The sequence below is a fragment of the Carassius auratus genome, chromosome 15 (assembly GCF_003368295.1).
Source record: "Carassius auratus strain Wakin chromosome 15, ASM336829v1, whole genome shotgun sequence".
Classification (NCBI taxonomy): domain Eukaryota; kingdom Metazoa; phylum Chordata; class Actinopteri; order Cypriniformes; family Cyprinidae; genus Carassius; species Carassius auratus.
In genome coordinates, this window is record NC_039257.1 from 2,453,300 (window position 1) to 2,470,547 (window position 17,248).

At 36.7% G+C, this 17,248-nt stretch overlaps 1 protein-coding gene across 3 annotated transcripts in view; it reads right to left on the reverse strand.

Moving 5' to 3' along the window:
* Positions 1-17,248, reverse strand: part of LOC113114726 (T-lymphoma invasion and metastasis-inducing protein 1) — a 70,797-nt gene that overhangs the window by 2,822 nt on the left and 50,727 nt on the right. For 2 of the 3 annotated variants that reach the window (XM_026281664.1, XM_026281663.1), the window contains exons 17-26: positions 5,731-5,925; positions 4,241-4,309; positions 3,333-3,458; positions 3,091-3,199; positions 2,697-2,876; positions 1,658-1,776; positions 1,000-1,108; positions 848-906; positions 548-653; positions 348-435 (exon numbers count right to left, since the gene is read on the reverse strand). In XM_026281664.1, coding sequence (XP_026137449.1) covers positions 348-435; positions 548-653; positions 848-906; positions 1,000-1,108; positions 1,658-1,776; positions 2,697-2,876; positions 3,091-3,199; positions 3,333-3,458; positions 4,241-4,309; positions 5,731-5,925 — 1,160 coding nt within the window. Of the gene's footprint in view, positions 1-347; positions 436-547; positions 654-847; positions 907-999; positions 1,109-1,657; positions 1,777-2,696; positions 2,877-3,090; positions 3,200-3,332; positions 3,459-4,240; positions 4,310-5,730; positions 5,926-13,489; positions 13,683-17,248 lie in introns of those variants that run through there. The other variant, XM_026281665.1, reaches the window with a different exon arrangement.

Consider the following 17,248-nt stretch of genomic DNA (forward strand, 5'->3'; position numbering starts at 1 on the left):
TTAAAATGGCTCGGATAAATATGGTTTATATTTGCAGTTCACATAACAGAAAAAAATTTATGCATTGAAGCTGTTTAAGGTTCCTCCACCAGATGGTGACAGCTTTCTTTTTTATAACTATTTGGTAAAATATATTTATATACATGATTATTATTTTTAAATATCTTAAAAATATATTTTAAATACATTTTAATATATATTATTTGTTTATATGCATTAAAATATTTTTTTTTATTTTATTTTATTATATATATAAAATATTTTTTTTAATTTAATTTAATTTAATTTTTTTAAATAGAGAGAGAGAGATTTTCCCCCCTCATTGTTCTAGTTCCAGAGACACTGACCTGCAGCAGAGCTGAAACACTCTCTCTGGTCTTCCCTCCGATTCAGACTTCACATGGATGATCTCACACACGGCTGCGCTCTCTCCATCTGAAACCACACACACTATGATCAGCTTCCTGTTCACCTCTACAGGGTCTGACATCACCGTGCATTGGTTTATTTTGTGTGTGTGTGCTGACGGGGTCAGAGGTGAGCTTACCTGTACTGGACAGTGTGCGCACCTGAAGCGCATCAGTGGGGATCATGTGACGGAAACGGAAGGGATCTTTCTCTTCACCTGAGACTGATGCTCTGTGAGATCCACCCTGAGAAACAGAGAAAAAATGTCATTACTTTATCTCTTTGACGGGGATCAGGGTGTGAACGCTGTACCAAACAAGAGCATGAATACAACACCCAGTTAACTGCTGAATACCTCTGTAAGCCCAAGAAAAGAGGGAGCGAGAGACAGGCTTGTGTTTGGGCGTAACACAATAATAATGGAGATCTCAACACTCACCATTTTCTTCTTCTGCTTGGAGTAATCCTTACAGATGAACACTACGGCCGTTTTGAACACTGGAGGAGAAGCATATAACATTACACTTCAGAAACAAATGTACATATCTGTCTGTCTGTCATGAGTTGAGCTTGTGTGGGAACAGAACGCACCGAATGTGGCCAGCTGTGGCTCTTTCTTGCACTTTCCCAGTGAGGAGGACGGGTTGATCCATGTCACGCTGGTGTGGAGGAGTAAATCTCCCATAGACAAGTCTGCAACCTGTAATCATAGCAGACGCCACCGTTAGAGCTCGCACAACACACACACACACACACACACACACACACACACAGAGAGAGAAGTCTCGCAATCCAGAAGGGATCTCATCTGTCCCTGGTTACATTGTTCGGAGATACAGCCGCATTATGCAACTAAACTTTCACAGCATTCACATAATAAGATTCAAATGTGCAGACAGATGACAGCAAATCCAGGAATAAATAAGAAAATACGATCCGGCAGTTTTACATTTCTTATCAGCTGCAGAGCATGAAATGTGGTTGAAAATCTGAGACCCAAGTTCTGTATTATCCCAAGCTGAACTCACATGCAAAAATAAAAAGTGAACCGAAACCATATTTCACAATATTATTTAATAGATTAGATCATTTAAAATCATAAATAATCAATTGGACCAAAAAGACCATAGTTAATAGTGATGCCAATCGATGAACTGGGATTGGACATGTGGAGTGATGCAAACAGTAAAACCTAGCTTGTCCAGTGAAATTAGTCGCCTGGATTTAAAGTGATGTACAGATCACAAACCTCTTTCTTGTCTCCGGTCTGTTCAGAGATGAGGAGGTCAAAGACGGCTCCAAACTCCTCGTGGATCTTCTGCATCTCGTTGATGTGACTGGCCACTGTGTTCATGGCTTTCATTGCAACTACAACAGCAGAGAAAATGAACTATATATCAGTTATATGTCAATTATATAGCAGTGGATTCAGAGAGTTGGATGAGACGTAAGACTTCAGATTGATGGATTTAACACAGATCTCCAGTTATAACATCTTATTTGGACAATACACTACACTTAAAAAAAAAAAAATTCATACTGTATTTTCCGGACTATAAGTCGCACTTTTTTTCATAGTTTGGTTGGTCCTGCGACTTATAGTCAGGTGCGATTTATTTATCCAAATTAATTTGACATGAACCAAGAGAAATTAACTAAGAGAAAACATTACCGTCTCCAGCCGCGAGAGGGCGCTCTATGCTGCTCCCCTGTAGTCTACACTGAAAACATAGAGCGCCCTCTCGCGGCTGGAGACGGTAATGTTTTCTCTTGGTTCTTGGTTCTAAATAAATGCGACTTATAGTCCGAAAAATATGGTACTTCAAATTAATACATTTACCAAATTCAACTGATGACAGTAAAGACATTTATAATTTCTATTTCAAATAAATGCTGTTATTTTGACTTTTCTGCTCGTCAAAGAAACCTGAAAAAAGTATATTTATCATCGTTTCTGTAGAAAAAGTGAAGCAGCACAACTGTATTAAATATTGAAAATAAACAGAAATGTTTCTTAAGTGGAAAATCTACATATTTTCATGATTTCTGAAGGATCAGGTGACACTGAAGACTGGAGGAATGATGCTGAAAATACAGCTGTGCATCACAGAAATAAATTATATTTTACAGTATACTACAATAGAAAACAACTCCTTTAAACTGTAATAATATTTCACAATATTACAAATTTTACTGTATTTTTCATTATATAAATGCACCCTTGGCGAGCATAAAAGCCGTCTTTTATTTTTGCATTACACGCAGCGTCATGCATCAGAGTCTCTCACCGTTCAGATGGTAGTGCTCCTCGCTGTCGGGGTCTGTGAGCGAGTGCAGCTCTCTCAGGAGCAGAGGGTACTTCAGCACTCTCTGGATGGGTTTGATCAGGTACGACTCCAGCGTGGACGAATGCTGCTGTTTGGGGTTGCGCTCGTCCAGAAACGCCTTGAAGGCCGCGTCTGTTTTTGCTGGAGAGGACACAGACACAGGAAGATGTGATTATGCTATCACGAGACTGATAGCGATTTTGTTATGCATTTCACAATAAGCGTAAATGTTTTCAAGCACGTTAAGTTCTTTAATCCAGTGTCACATAACCACTATAAAAATAGCCAGCGAGAAGAAGCAGACCGAGCTCACAGACAAAATCCCAGAATTGCTTTTGAGCTGAGATTTACATACCTTTGACCAGTACTTTGGGCACTTTGGTGTGGCTGGCACAGAAAGCACTGTAGATCTTGAAGCGGTCGGCGTAATACAGGAAGGAGCCGCCCAGAGAAAACAGGATTTTCTGTAAGACGAGAGGGATTACATCAGGTAACATGGTTTGCGTTGGATAAATCTTGTTGTGAATGCTTGTAAGTGATGCACTGCAACCGTAGCGTCTCAAAAAGCATGGTGTATGCCCCGAAAGAGCCACAAACCTTGAACTCTTCCACTCGCTCCAGTTTCTCCAGGTCTGGCACCAGCCGGGTTCCGTCTTCCAGAGTCTTCAGGAACTCCACCTGAAACTCCAGCATCTCCGGGAGGTTTCCGAACAGCACGTCCAGCTATCACATACACATGCAGGATCACATTAAACCAGGTCAAATATAATAGTTAAAAAAAAAAGAGTTATACATTTAAATAATTCACTTCATCATCACTTCAGCAGCTTCATTTAATAATTTAATGTTATTCAATTCTTTAACCTGTGTAAGTAGTTTTTATTTGTATGTTTTATTATTTTTATTTACATTTTTGTTAGTTTTAATGTTGTGTTTTTGTTTGTTTTTCTTAATTTTTATATCAGTTTTAAGCTTAGTTATACAAACACACACATACAAATAATACAAAATATAAACCATATATACATATATACTTCATTATCAAAACTAAGTTAAACTGTGGACATTTTTAGCTTAAAGTGTGTACCTAAAACATTAAATAATGATATAAAATAAGCATTTAAAAAAATATGCATCGAATATGCATGATACTGTATTTGCATCAAGTCTTTAAGTGACTCAAACTACATCTCTGTAGTGTCTGCACTGCAGCACAATGAGCTCAGCTCCTATAAGTAGGGCATTAAAGGAGCAGAGACACGAACAGAAGACTGAGAACTTCCTCTCTTCTGTCTGATGTAAGTTTTCCTCATTTTGTGTCTCCCTCCCACTCTTCTTTCTTCTGTGTGTGTGTGTGTGTGTGTGTGTGTGTGTGTGTTTGTCTCGGTCTCTGTGTCCTCCTACACGCTGCTCTCCATCAGGATGATTATGAAATATGGTTCTTTGTTCTGGAGGTGTGTTCCAGCTCTATGATAACACGAAACCATCAGCAGTGCTTCACTCACCTCATCCTGAGTGAGGAAAGACTCCTTCTGCAGCGGGGTTAAATATCGCCCGATCAAATAGTTCAGATCCTGAAAAAGTGAGAGAAGACACAAAATAATATTAAAGAACAGCCTATGAACATCATGCAGAATATTAACCATACATCTGACCAGTTTCATGGCTGTTTAATGGCCCTTACAGTTAAAAGAACTGCTTCCAATTGTTACAAATATTTTAAGTTACCATTATAGTTTTTGTTTAATAATTTGAATTACTTCTAATTAGTTCACATCATACTTTGTCTTTTCATTTTAGTTAAAATTATATATTTTTTAAAATAAATGTAGTTTTTGTCCTTTTATAATTAGTTCATTTTTATTTAAGTAATTTTAGTGCATAAAGTTAAACTAAATGAAAATTAGAAATGTTGGAAACTACCTAAAATTAATATATATATATATATATATATATAAATATAAATATAAATATATATATATATATATATATATATATATATATATATATATATATATATATATATATTTGAAGTTTATTTAAAGTAACTTAAATAGTAATTTAATTTAATTAAAAAGTCATTTAAAGTTGTTGTTTTTTTCTAGTTAACAATAATAACTCGATTGGTTCAAAGCAGTGATTTAATTAATCTTTTGAGTTATTACTCAAAAGGGTTCACAGAGATCCTGAATCCTTTTTCAATAGCATTTTAAGTGTTTTAGTAAAAAATACATGTAGCACATGTTGCTGTTTATTAGGATGCATATAAAAACTGATCCATATCAATATGGTTTAAAATAAATCAAGTCACATATACATAAATACATACTTTTTTTTTAAATGGCTTTAGATTAAGTACACTATAATAGTGTTTCCAGGGTTTTCCATATCAGGACATAAAATATTTTGTCCTTGGTGTGTGTGTGTGTGTGTGTATTTACACACACACACACACAAACACACACACACACGCACAAACAATTTCTTCAGCTATATTGCTCAGCCTCATCACACACTCATGCTGCTTCATTCAGACTGTTGATTCAGTTCTTTGCTCAAACAGGCAGATGAATCCGAACAAATTGTAAATATTCCCAGCGATGAGCAGCATGTTGGTGAAGGTCTAACTGTAATCTCAGCTGTCCTCCGAGAGACGGAAATCCAGTCACGGCTCTGTCGTTAATCTCAACACAGCGAGCAAACATGAGCTATCCCTTTAAACGCATAGAATTCTGTGAGGTCATGTGACAAACTGCTGTTTTAAATCACTGCATTCTGTTTTAAATGCTATTTTTAAGGCAGTATGTACGATGCGGTATGCTAACATTCCATTTCAAACACTGCCAAAGAGTGAGTGGGTGCAGAAAAAGGCAAGTCAAGGGCACAATTTCTTTCCCTCCAGGCCTAGATTCAATGAAGGGCACAAAGTTATGTAAGTCTAACACACAGACGAGCATGTCTGACTAAACACACACACACACACACTGGTACTGACTTTGACGTAGGTGCGCTCCGTCTCCACCAGTTCGCAGATGACTTTACGGAGTTTGTCGGCATCGGAGAGCTGGCGTGGAGTGGCGTTGCTCGGAGGGAGCGAGGAAGACTCCGGGCCGGACGAGGAAGAGACGATCTCAGACGAGGGATTCATCTCGTGCAGACTGCGGCAGAAAGCTGCGACCTGCTCCGTACTCTACAGAGAGAGAAAGACGGTGATGAAGAGTGAGACATCTGACAGTCCTGCGCTGTTATTACCACACACACACACACACACACACTCTCGCTGCACCTGCAGCTGGATCCCGCAGAATGAAGAACGCTATAAAAACCACAAGCACTCATTTGCTCTATTTTCAGCCTCTCCTCTCCTCCATCAGTCCATCTTTTGGCTCTCCTTCTCTCTCTCTCTCCATCCCTCCCTTCCTGCGCTTCTGAAATGTCTTAATTTCTTCTGAACGGCAACCAAAACATGAGCACCTGTCCATGGATGCGGTTGCTATGGGAACGGCTGGGATGGCACATGGACTGTCATTCTCGCAGTAACACTGACAAACTGAGAGAAAGTACCATCCATCCATCTTTCTGGTGTCATCCGCTACAGGGTTTATACTCTGGTAGATTCATATACATGGATGTCGACAGGCAGGACAGCTTTATGATATTTACACATGAGAATCATGCAGTAATGTGAAAATGAAAAGCCGGATGTGTCGCCAATAGACATGTGCCGGTATTCGGTAATGCGATATATCACGGTAAAGTATATGCACGGTAAATAATAATATATTTTAAAATTATTCAGAATTTGGAATGCATTTTAAGAATACTATTCCCATCAACTCGCTGTATGCTGCTTGAAAGACTCTGTGCGCTCTGATGTAAACAAACACACATGAGAAGCACATGAGGAACACGTGAGAGATGCTCTGAATGAAAGCACATTCACTCTCTGACAGCAGATGGCGCTAAACTGCAGAAAATGCAGCCCTTACACTGGAAACCCCATAAATAAAGCAGCTGCACTACTTTCTAAAACATATTTAAATAGATTTAAATAGCCATTCGGATTTGTGGATCCACTATGGTGTTCATCACAGCGCCAAATAATTAAATATTTAAACTTAATAGGCTATTTATTTTCAAACTTTTTTTTTTTCATTTTAATCTGGACAACAACATGCCCTAGATATTGTCTGAAAGTGTTTTGATTCTTTATTGTTCATTCACACTTTACATTAGGGCTTCATTAGTTAACATTAGTTTGTCAACAAAAAGTTGCAGATGTTTTATTAAATGAGCTAACATGAACTAAGACTTATATTTTTTTATGTAGCTATTGCTCATTGTGGATCTTAATGCATTAATTAAGGTTAACTAATGAGCTCTTATTGTAAAGTGATTGGTCTTTGGTTTGGTTTGGTCTTTATGGTTCTTTTGCACTTTAATCGGAATGAAACTTTTAACTTTATATATTTTTCTGCATTGCTTTATTGTATTTAAATGTTCAGTTATTTTTTTGTTATAAGTAAAAAGTTATTTAACCTGTTATACTGTATTATGACACTTTTTTTAAACTAAATATCAATACCTTGATAATACAGTATACCTTGATAAAAGCATTGCCAATTAATTGCAACAGGAAAATATGATACCGGCATAAACCAACAAGTCAAGTTTGTGAAGAATGTGTTAAAAGGTCGCAACTTGCCATGTTCGACTGATATATGAAATATATCTCCCTATTCTGCAGTGCAAATTAGTCATTTTGTAATGTTGGTGTTCACTGTTTTGAGTCTTTTGTTTTTAATTCAAGTGCTTCATAATGTGAAGTTGTTTTGCATTGATGCCAGACTCATTCATTCATGATGAATAATCTGATCTGATCTTTCGCTTTGAGTCCTTGAAGTTTAAAATAAAAAGAGAAAATAATAAAATTACATCAAGTGCCTTTCATTTGTAAAGTATTTCACTCACTGCATTATATAACAACAGGCATAATTGCATTTACTTTTCTGTAAATTATAAAAATATATCGGTGTATATATTTAATAATAATGCTGTATTATTATTAAATATATACACCGATGTATTTTTATAATTTACAGAAAAGTAAATGCAATTATATATATATATATATATATATATATATATATATATATATATATATATATATATATTCAGATCATCAGATCAGCTTTACTGTCTTGACTGTGCAGAGTAGGACAATGTTGCCAAAGCATTAAATTAATAATAAAAAAGATTACCTAAATAAAAAGTTTAATACAAATTTAGATAAAAACAAAAATGAATAAATAAATAAAATACATAAAAATAAATATATAAAAACCATTATGGCATTATTAAATATATAAATAAATGCATTAATTAAAACATAAATAAATAAATCGAAAACAATTAATAAAATAAATAAATAAATAATAAACATATCTAATTACAATTAATTAATCATATCGCTTCTCTATCCAATCCAGCATCTTTGATTCTTTCATTCTCTTTCACTTTTTCTTTTGAGGCTTAAGAGTTTTCTTCTAAATAACCAACTTTTTGCTGTTTTTTAAAATTACTTTCTAGAAGCAAGTACATATATGAACTTGACCAAAACGGAGAGGACAGCTCAAAGCACTGATGGCCTTTTGGATTGCAGATGGTAAATTAAGGCTCACTTCATTGCAGTAAAGGTCTTAGAAGTGATTTCTGCTGCTACTAACTTTAACACAACTCAGATCACATCTTTAACTATGTTCTCTATCCTAAACTCTGACAGGTAACCAGATATTAGTACACATTAATGCATGTAAATAAAGCATTTCTGATTGACAATGGGCTGTTTCTGCTTCTCACATCAGGTGTGATTTCTCAGGGCATCTGTCAGGCAGTAGGAACATTATGTGTGTTATTAAAGAAGAATTGCTTCAAAATAAATCCTCAGGAGTGTAAGGGAATATATTGGCTTCACATTGTGTCTCTGTCTGCGTGTAAACAAATAAATCAGGTCCTAAATCAGAGACGCAGAATATCATCTCCGAGGGGCGTCGAGCTTCACCTGTCACTTTACTCATTAGTTAAAACATCATCAGCTGCCACAACCGTGGCGTACAAGCTGGGAGAGAACTGTCAAGATGTTTGTGATCCCGTTATCACAGAGACACCTTCACACGCTTTCAGATTCAGCAGCTGTCAGATTTCCACAGAATTTCTCATTTCATCATTCTCCGAAACGGCACAGTCAGAGACAAGTACATTAGGAAACAAGAAGTACACCACACATCCACCAACACAGTCACATCTGAGGCTTTTTAAAACAGACACATTAAAGATTATTGGCAGAGGAAGATGAAGGCTAAAGCAACACAGAAAACCTTTCGTACAAACCCAGTGATAGAAAAAGAGTCCAAAGGTCAGCTACTAAAATATTTGTTTTGTTTTTTTGAGGAGAGACAAACATTCGTTCTGAAGAATCAAAGCATGACGTCACCAGCAGGACTCCCAGAATGCACTCTTAAAAATAAATATGCTTTATTTTTTATATCTCATCTACCAGTGCTAATTTAGTTTCTGTGACATAGTAAAATTTTAATATTAATATTTTAAATTTGTTTTTATTTTTTATATTTTCATAATTTTTTAATAGTACTTTTTGCATTGTACTTTTTAAAATATGTCTATTTAGTGCTCAGTTCATTAATTTTCATTTCAGTTTTAGTTGTAGTTATTTTATTACGTCTAGTTAAAAATAATACAAATTAAAAATGCGATGGCAATTACCTGTAAAAAATAAGTTTATTGTTTATTTTATTTCACTTAACATTTAAGTAACACATTTAGTTTTAGTATTTTTATTTCAAGTAAAAAAGTTAACTTTAAAAATAATAATAATAACGCATGCAAAAGCACAGAATAATTTCAGTCTATTTGGTCTTTAAAAGTAATAAAAGACTACTGAGTAAAACAAAATATTGTGGCTTTCAATCATAAGCCACTTTTCCACCGTCGGGCCAGAAGCTCCACCGCGCTTCACTAACACCCGCCCTTTACACGCCCCTCAGGAACAACGTCACACAACCCCATCATGTCACCAACAAACAGAAGTTATCAGAAAACTAATAAGAAATAAGTCACGTGAACTAGCGCGATCACAAAACGAACATGATAAAAGCAGCCATTTGTTTCTAGTTTTACCGCGTGCAGTGTGAACGCTCTGATCCGTTAACATGGGCTTGGAAAAAAGTCGCATCACAGACAGAGTGTGAACCTGGAGTTAGGCATATGCCCAGTCTGTTCTGTTCTCGCGCTAGAGGCGCTGCATTCTGATTGGATCGGAAAGCATACTGCGGGAGGTCAGGGCCACGGTAAATCGTAATATAAAGCCATTTAGACATTGCGCATTCTCAAATCATGATTTTATGATGATTTTGATTAATCAAGCAGCCCTAAAATGGACTGAAAATGAACAAAAAATAACTCAGGCTGGAACCGCTCAGCAAAACGGGAAAACCAGATCCAGCCAGAGCTCGGCAGCGGGTAGATTTATGCATGTTTGAATTTGTTGAAATATCTAAGATAAATTGGTGGTTTAATTCTTAAACCAATCAGCGAGCTCGAATAGTGGAATCATAGTAACAGTTTAATATTTATTTTTTGTTATTTAATTATATACATGAAATGATTTATTTATTTTAACTAGGGATGGGCATTCGATTACATTTTCTTAGTCGATCGTCGGGAGAATTAACGATCGACTATCGATTAATCATTAATATTTTTATAATATAATTAATTATTTAATTTTTATAATAAAAAAATGCAATGAATACAAAAATACAGCGTGTTTTTCCTCGGTGAGACCTTTATTACAAGATCAGCTTGTGGCAGACAGTTAAACTACGTTCAGGCAAACCGAACATATATCCGCGTGCATGCAGTGCTCTAAAGCAGCGAACCTGCAGCTGCTAGCAGGCGTTCTTAAACAGAGACGTCATTTGTTCCAAAATAATAATAATGATAAAAGAATCATGTTAAACAATAACATAAAAAAAACATTATAATACTTAGATCTGACAGATTTTGTCAAAATGTAACTCAAAACTATCCAAGCCAGAAGAAAAGGCCAGATATTAGCCTTCCTAACAATTACACTAACGTAACAAATTATGCTACTTAAAGCCTCATGAAAAATAACTAACTTTAGTAACTAGCATACAACTTCTACACGAGTCTACGGATTTTTGTTGAGAAATACCGTATAAGCATGTTAACATGATCTGGTGTCAGACGCGAACGCAACCATGGTGACCGTCAGTCCAGCCGCCGAAAACACCCACTCTGAGGGAACTGACGTTGCCGGGATGCACAGGTACATCATTTGAGTCGTGGCCGTGTTGTACTTAAACACCCCATCGCAATGTTTGCAGTTAACTAGTTCGCTTTTTAAATCAAAATGGTCCCACGCCACACTTCGCCGCGACATCTTCATGATTATTCTTTGAAATCAAAACGGAAGATCACAGATAACCGAGTAGGGTGTGAAATATTGCCAAATATTGGTAAAATATTTAATTGCTGCCACACAGTGAAATTCATTTAATTGCTTGAAGACTCGCACTACGCAACGCAACCTGCATTAGATAAAAAAAAATGCTTTAGATTAATCGATAACAAATTAACATGATCGAGGAAAATCTTAACGATCAATTATCGATCGTCGATTAATCATGCCCATCCCTAATTTTAACAGTAATTGGCGGCCCACCTGCAATACCACCGCGACCCACAGGTTGAAAACCAGTGTGATAGAGAATAAGAAGCTGACGTCTGATTTCTTCAAGTGGTCGTATTTACCATGTTTACTATGGTAATGTTTATGCCTAGCGTGCATTTCCTTTTGCATTGCTTATAAATATTCTGCCTTGTATGGGGATTATAATCCACATCGGATCAAGTTATTTTACTCACTCGCTGCTGAAAGTGAGTTTTGAGCGCAGCTTATTTAAAAAAGTTTTTTATGCTGGTGTTATAGCTGTTAGCTTTCTGAAATGATCCGAAACTCTGCCTTTGTTCATAACCACTCCTCTAGCCCCAGCTGGCCCGCTTTGGTCCAAGGACGAGGTACGATCAAGACCCGGAAGTGACAGTGGAAACACGACTGGCACGCATTAGTACACATGCTTTTGGCTCAACAGTGGCTATAGTATTAGATGGTTACACCATTATACTAATGATGATATATGGCAATATGCATGATATTTACAAGGTACCCTAAGGTATTTCAGGGTATCAAGAATTAACATAATAAAATGTACATGCATAAATTAAAAACACTACATAAAATAATGGCACTTTTTACTAGAAAACCCAAACATCTTATGTTCGGAGAGCAACAATCCATCCGAGACTTACATTTTGCAAAGAGAAAAGTGCTAATATTGACTTTCAACTACTTTTATTTACTTACCAGACTACAGGTGCTAATTTTGGCTAATTTTTTTTTTAATGCGTGAAAGATCATTAGCTGTGAGCTCTTAGCGGTTCTCAATGCCCACGCAAGGACACACAAAGGATGAATTACAGTGTTTCTCCCAGAGTCCTTGAGTCTCAGAACAGCAAACAACAGAGAGAAAATATGACACCCTGCACGTCCAGAGCACAACACAATAAAACACATTAACTGCTGGGAAAATGCCAATGTCACTGCTGCGAAGGGAAAACACACTTGTCAGTGGTGTTTGCTGAGGGGTAGAGCTCACAAACTCCTGTCTGAACAAACCCCTAACCCAAAAGATGCGTCACATTAGTGACAACTTGCAGGCAAAAAAGTACATTGTCTATAGTTAATGTTCTCACAAAGGACGTCATTTTCAAATCAAGCTGCTATTTGCCTGTCAACATGGCGAATCTGCATGAACAACTTTGTGTTTAATCTTTCACCCTCATGCAAAATTCCCAAATGCATGGATTTCTGAAGAAAATCTGACAATTAAATGTCAACTGACTTTAAGGTAACTGTCATTTAAAGTATGAAATCTTGCAGAATAACCTCACAGATAAGGGTTTCCATATTCCTGCCTTTATATGAATTTAGTGTTACAGTGGAATTATGGATCTTTTTATTGATCTTATGAGTATAATAGGTAGCACACTGTGAAGAAACAAACACATGCATTGAACACCTACACAAAGGGAAATCCACACCAGTGAACTTTCCTCCATGAAATCCCAACAAGACCACCACACCCTGCTTAAAATAACAACTTAAAACCAGCCTTGGGTGGTTTGATGGTCTTAACAGATATATTCTAGACAAAACTGGTTTATAACTGTTCTAAAGTTTCCAAAATCCCTCTAAAACTACCAAAAATAACAAAATTGCACACAATCGCAATCTGACTAAAACCCTACAAAACAAAAATCACATGGTGCAATCATAGTATTAGATGGTAACAACATGGTCGTCTGATTTATGATGATATGCATGATATTTACATGGTACTCTAAAGGTATTTCAAAGAAAAACATGGTGTTACCAGAGTAAAATTCAATATATTAACAATTATATCACTCATTTCTAGAAACCCCAAACAACTGACATTCTGACAGCCAAAATTCACAAAACGCCAACAAAAACCAGCACAGAAACCCAAAGCATCAATAAGCCCCAGCTCAGGATAAGAAAAAACTATTCAACTGATCAAGAAAAGGCATTGATTTAAGAAAAGCGGCAGTCATAAAACGCTTCTCACCAGGTGCAGGAGGTCATAGATGGAGTCCGACGAGCGTTTGCTGTGTCTGCTGCGTTTGAGCACAGACATGACTGACTCAGGATCAGCACGCTGGATCAGTTACAGGAAATGCCTCAGAAATCACAGATCCACTGCTGCAGCGCCCAACAACATCCCTCCACTTATGACAAACAGAACAAATGACAGAGCAGAGAGAGAGAGAGAGAGAGAGAGACAGTCACTCTTCTCTCTCACGTTCGCCCACCTCATCTCAACTCTGTATTCACCCGCCCATTCTGATGCGACACCACCTCATTTATCTTCTCTCTCTCTCTCTCTCCCTGGCACGCTGAACAAACACTGAGCTACATAAGTTAAGATACTCAACTCACAAGTGCAAACAATCAAGGGTGAATGGAGAGAGGAAGAGGAAAAGGAAAAGGAAGTGGAAGGAATCTCCTCTCTGAGGTTGTTGTTGTTATTTTTAATTATGGGCTGGGCGAGTTCAACTGCACGAGAATGTCAGAGATGTGAGACATCTGTAGTTACAGATATGAAAAACTACTAAAATACAGTGTACTAGTGGCTGCCTGAAAGATTGGTTAATTACACCACCATGCATCATATTTGCTCAATGAAATCTATGCACCGATGCCCAAAATAGTGCCTCTTTTGCTTTTAAAACGTCACGCTTGTTACAAAGTAACATTTCATTTTTTCTTTTGACAACCATTTGTAGAGTGAAGAAGTCTTGTTTTATCCCTTAATAAAGAGATTTTACCTTGACAAGCTATGTTAAAATGCAATGTTTACAGTAGAGGACTGTGAGTCATGAAGCAAAGGCCAAAAATGTCATGCATACTATGTCTACATCAGATGAAGGGTTTTAACAAGCAAGCTAACACCTGTCATCGTGCTAATCAAGCATCACCACTCAAGTGAAGATAATAGTCTACTAGTAGTAAAGTAAAGCTGGAGGCTTTCCTCACAAATAGAAATTGAATGATTCATTTTGAAGACCACCACAGAAGCCGTGCATTCAGATGAGCAAATCAATTGAACAGCAAGCTTCATGATCTATAATATAGGACTGGAGCGAGTGTCTGTTTCATAAAGATTGATCATCTGAACTGCCATGTGGAGGGAGAGAGACAGCCAGCGGGGGAAATAAACCGAATGAATGCACTAGGACTTAAAAGAGCACGGAGAGAAATGCGCCGTCAGATCCTGTGATTCAGGCTTCACTGCGGTTCGTGAACACATGCTGCGATGGTGGAGCGCAGGAGCACGATCGTTAAACACAGCCAACGAGATGCACCGCAGAACAATGATACGACAGAATCACTTCAGCTCTACAGACTCATGCGGTCTTCCAGTCACGTCAGAATGATCCAATTTACTTTGTTTTTGTCATGCTACTTCTAAAAATCTTCCTCTCTTTGTCAGTGTTTGTCAAAGATTTAAATGGACTATTTTTATTTCAAATTTATACTTCCATTTAATTTTGAATGGAGTTTGGGGTCTCTAAGAAATGTTCTTTGAAACCAGGGCTGTCAAATCAATTTATAAATATTCATATTTATATATGATTTATAAAGCGCTGGGTGATTTTGCAAAACTTTTTAATCTCGATTCTTACAGACTGTTTGACCCGATTCTCGTTTTAAAAAAACAAATTATTTGACGATTTTTAACTAGTCAATTTAGAAATGTGTCTACAACATGATTCAAGTTACTTTTTCTTTATTAACCCTTTAGTTAAAGAAAATTCTGTTCCAAGTGCAACACATGTAAACATGATGTAAATGTTTAACAAAACACTTGTTTTTAATATCTATACAGAAAAGATTAAAAAACTACAACTACATATTGTAAAACGTGTCTTATACATATTATGTGCTCAGAAATTAGGAAAATTATTTTAGAAAATCTCAAAAGTCAAGGTAATTTAAATTCAAAGTGTCTAAAGGTATAACACCAGTATACTTACCGTATTTTCCGGACTATAAGTCGCACTTTTTTTCATAGTTTGGCTGGTCCTGCGACTTACAGTCAGGTGCGACTTATTTATCAAAAATAATTTGACATGAACCGAGAGAAATGAACCAAGAGAAAACATTACCGTCTACAGCCACAAGAGGGCGCTCTATGCTGCTTATTGCTCCTTTAGCCTACCCTTAATAAACATAGAGCGCCCTCTTGTGGCTGTAGACGGTAATGTTTTTTTATCCTGGTTCTTGGTTCTAAATAAATGCGACTTATAGTCCAGTGCGACTTATATATATTTTTCCTCATCATGACGTATTTTTGGACTGATGCGACTTATACTCAGGTGCGACTTATAGTCTGAAAAATACGGTATATTAACTATAAATGAAGACTGCCCAATGGCCAGCGTGAAAGACATTCGGGCCACTGCAGCATTGTCATGACATTTTATCATTTACATGTGTTTTTAAGATTTATTTATAAAAAAATTCAAGTGATTAAAAACATTTGGGCACAAAAGACAACTCTTTTCAGTACTCGCCCGCTGTGTTCTGTGTGAACAATAATTTTAGTTTGGGTGAGAGTGAAAACTGTGCTCCTCTCATACCATTGGTAGGTGAACTTATGAAGTCGAAAGTGATATCAACAAGATTTTTTTTATGACCCCCAATAGATTATTACCCCTAGTATTGGTAGGTTTAGGGAAGGGGGTTAGGATTAGGCAATAAGTTAGCAATTTCAATGAGGGGGTAATAATTTGGCAGGGAGTTGAAAATGGGTGATCAGAAGCAACTTCTTTCAAAAACATTTAAGAAACCGACCCGTCTTTTAAATGGAAATCCACAAAAATCGACAATCTTCTGTTACAGCAAAAACTATTAGCCACCACTTTTAGCATCAAACACATCTCCTGATATAACAAAACACACACAACGCAAGCCCAACGGCCTCTTAATGTGGAGATCTGCAAGCAAAGAAGGACAAATCACACAGAAAAATGTTTCAAATGATCCGTGAGCACAAATCCCTCTCTAGTCCATCTACAGAATAATATCTGAGGAGACAGTGAAGCACTGCTAATGTACCATTGCTAACACCTGAGCTCATGAAGGGAAAACGCTGACAGCCTTTTAAAAATAGATACTTTACAATGAGTTTTCCACATTCCACAAATATTTAGGAGGGAAACACTAAAGAACAATGAAGTGAGTCTTGGATGGTGGTTTGTGGCTGATACATTAAGCTTTGGTGCTCATCTAGGAAAGACTTAGCTCATCTAAGTCTCTCTCCAATAGTTTCCCAATAAAAGGCAAAGAACCCTAAATAAAGTTTTCACAATGCCAGGTCATTACATATAAAATATAGTAGCTCCAAAAAGTATTTGGACACTTGCAATAGCCACAATTAAAATGCATGCATTGCTGCTGCATACGAAGTTATCAAACAGAGTGGCATTTGAAAGTAAAGATTTATTCTCATCGCAAACCTTTTGGAGTCTTTTTTTTTTTTGCATTGACTTTTAGCCTCACTAAATTGTATTTTTCTGAAATGTTTTGCTTGAAGAGTGAACTTGTACCATGTTTTTAAGAAATAAATGCAAATAAATGGAACTTCTTTGATATTCTGTTTCTAATGCATTGATATTCATATCAATGTGTGCACTAAAGCTGATTATAGATTCCTTTGCATTCTCCGCCTGCCCTCTATGCTACTTTCTGATTTTAATAAAGGCCAGAGAGATGGTACTATGCAAAGAGACAGACACATGTCTATGCATGCCAAAAGCAATCT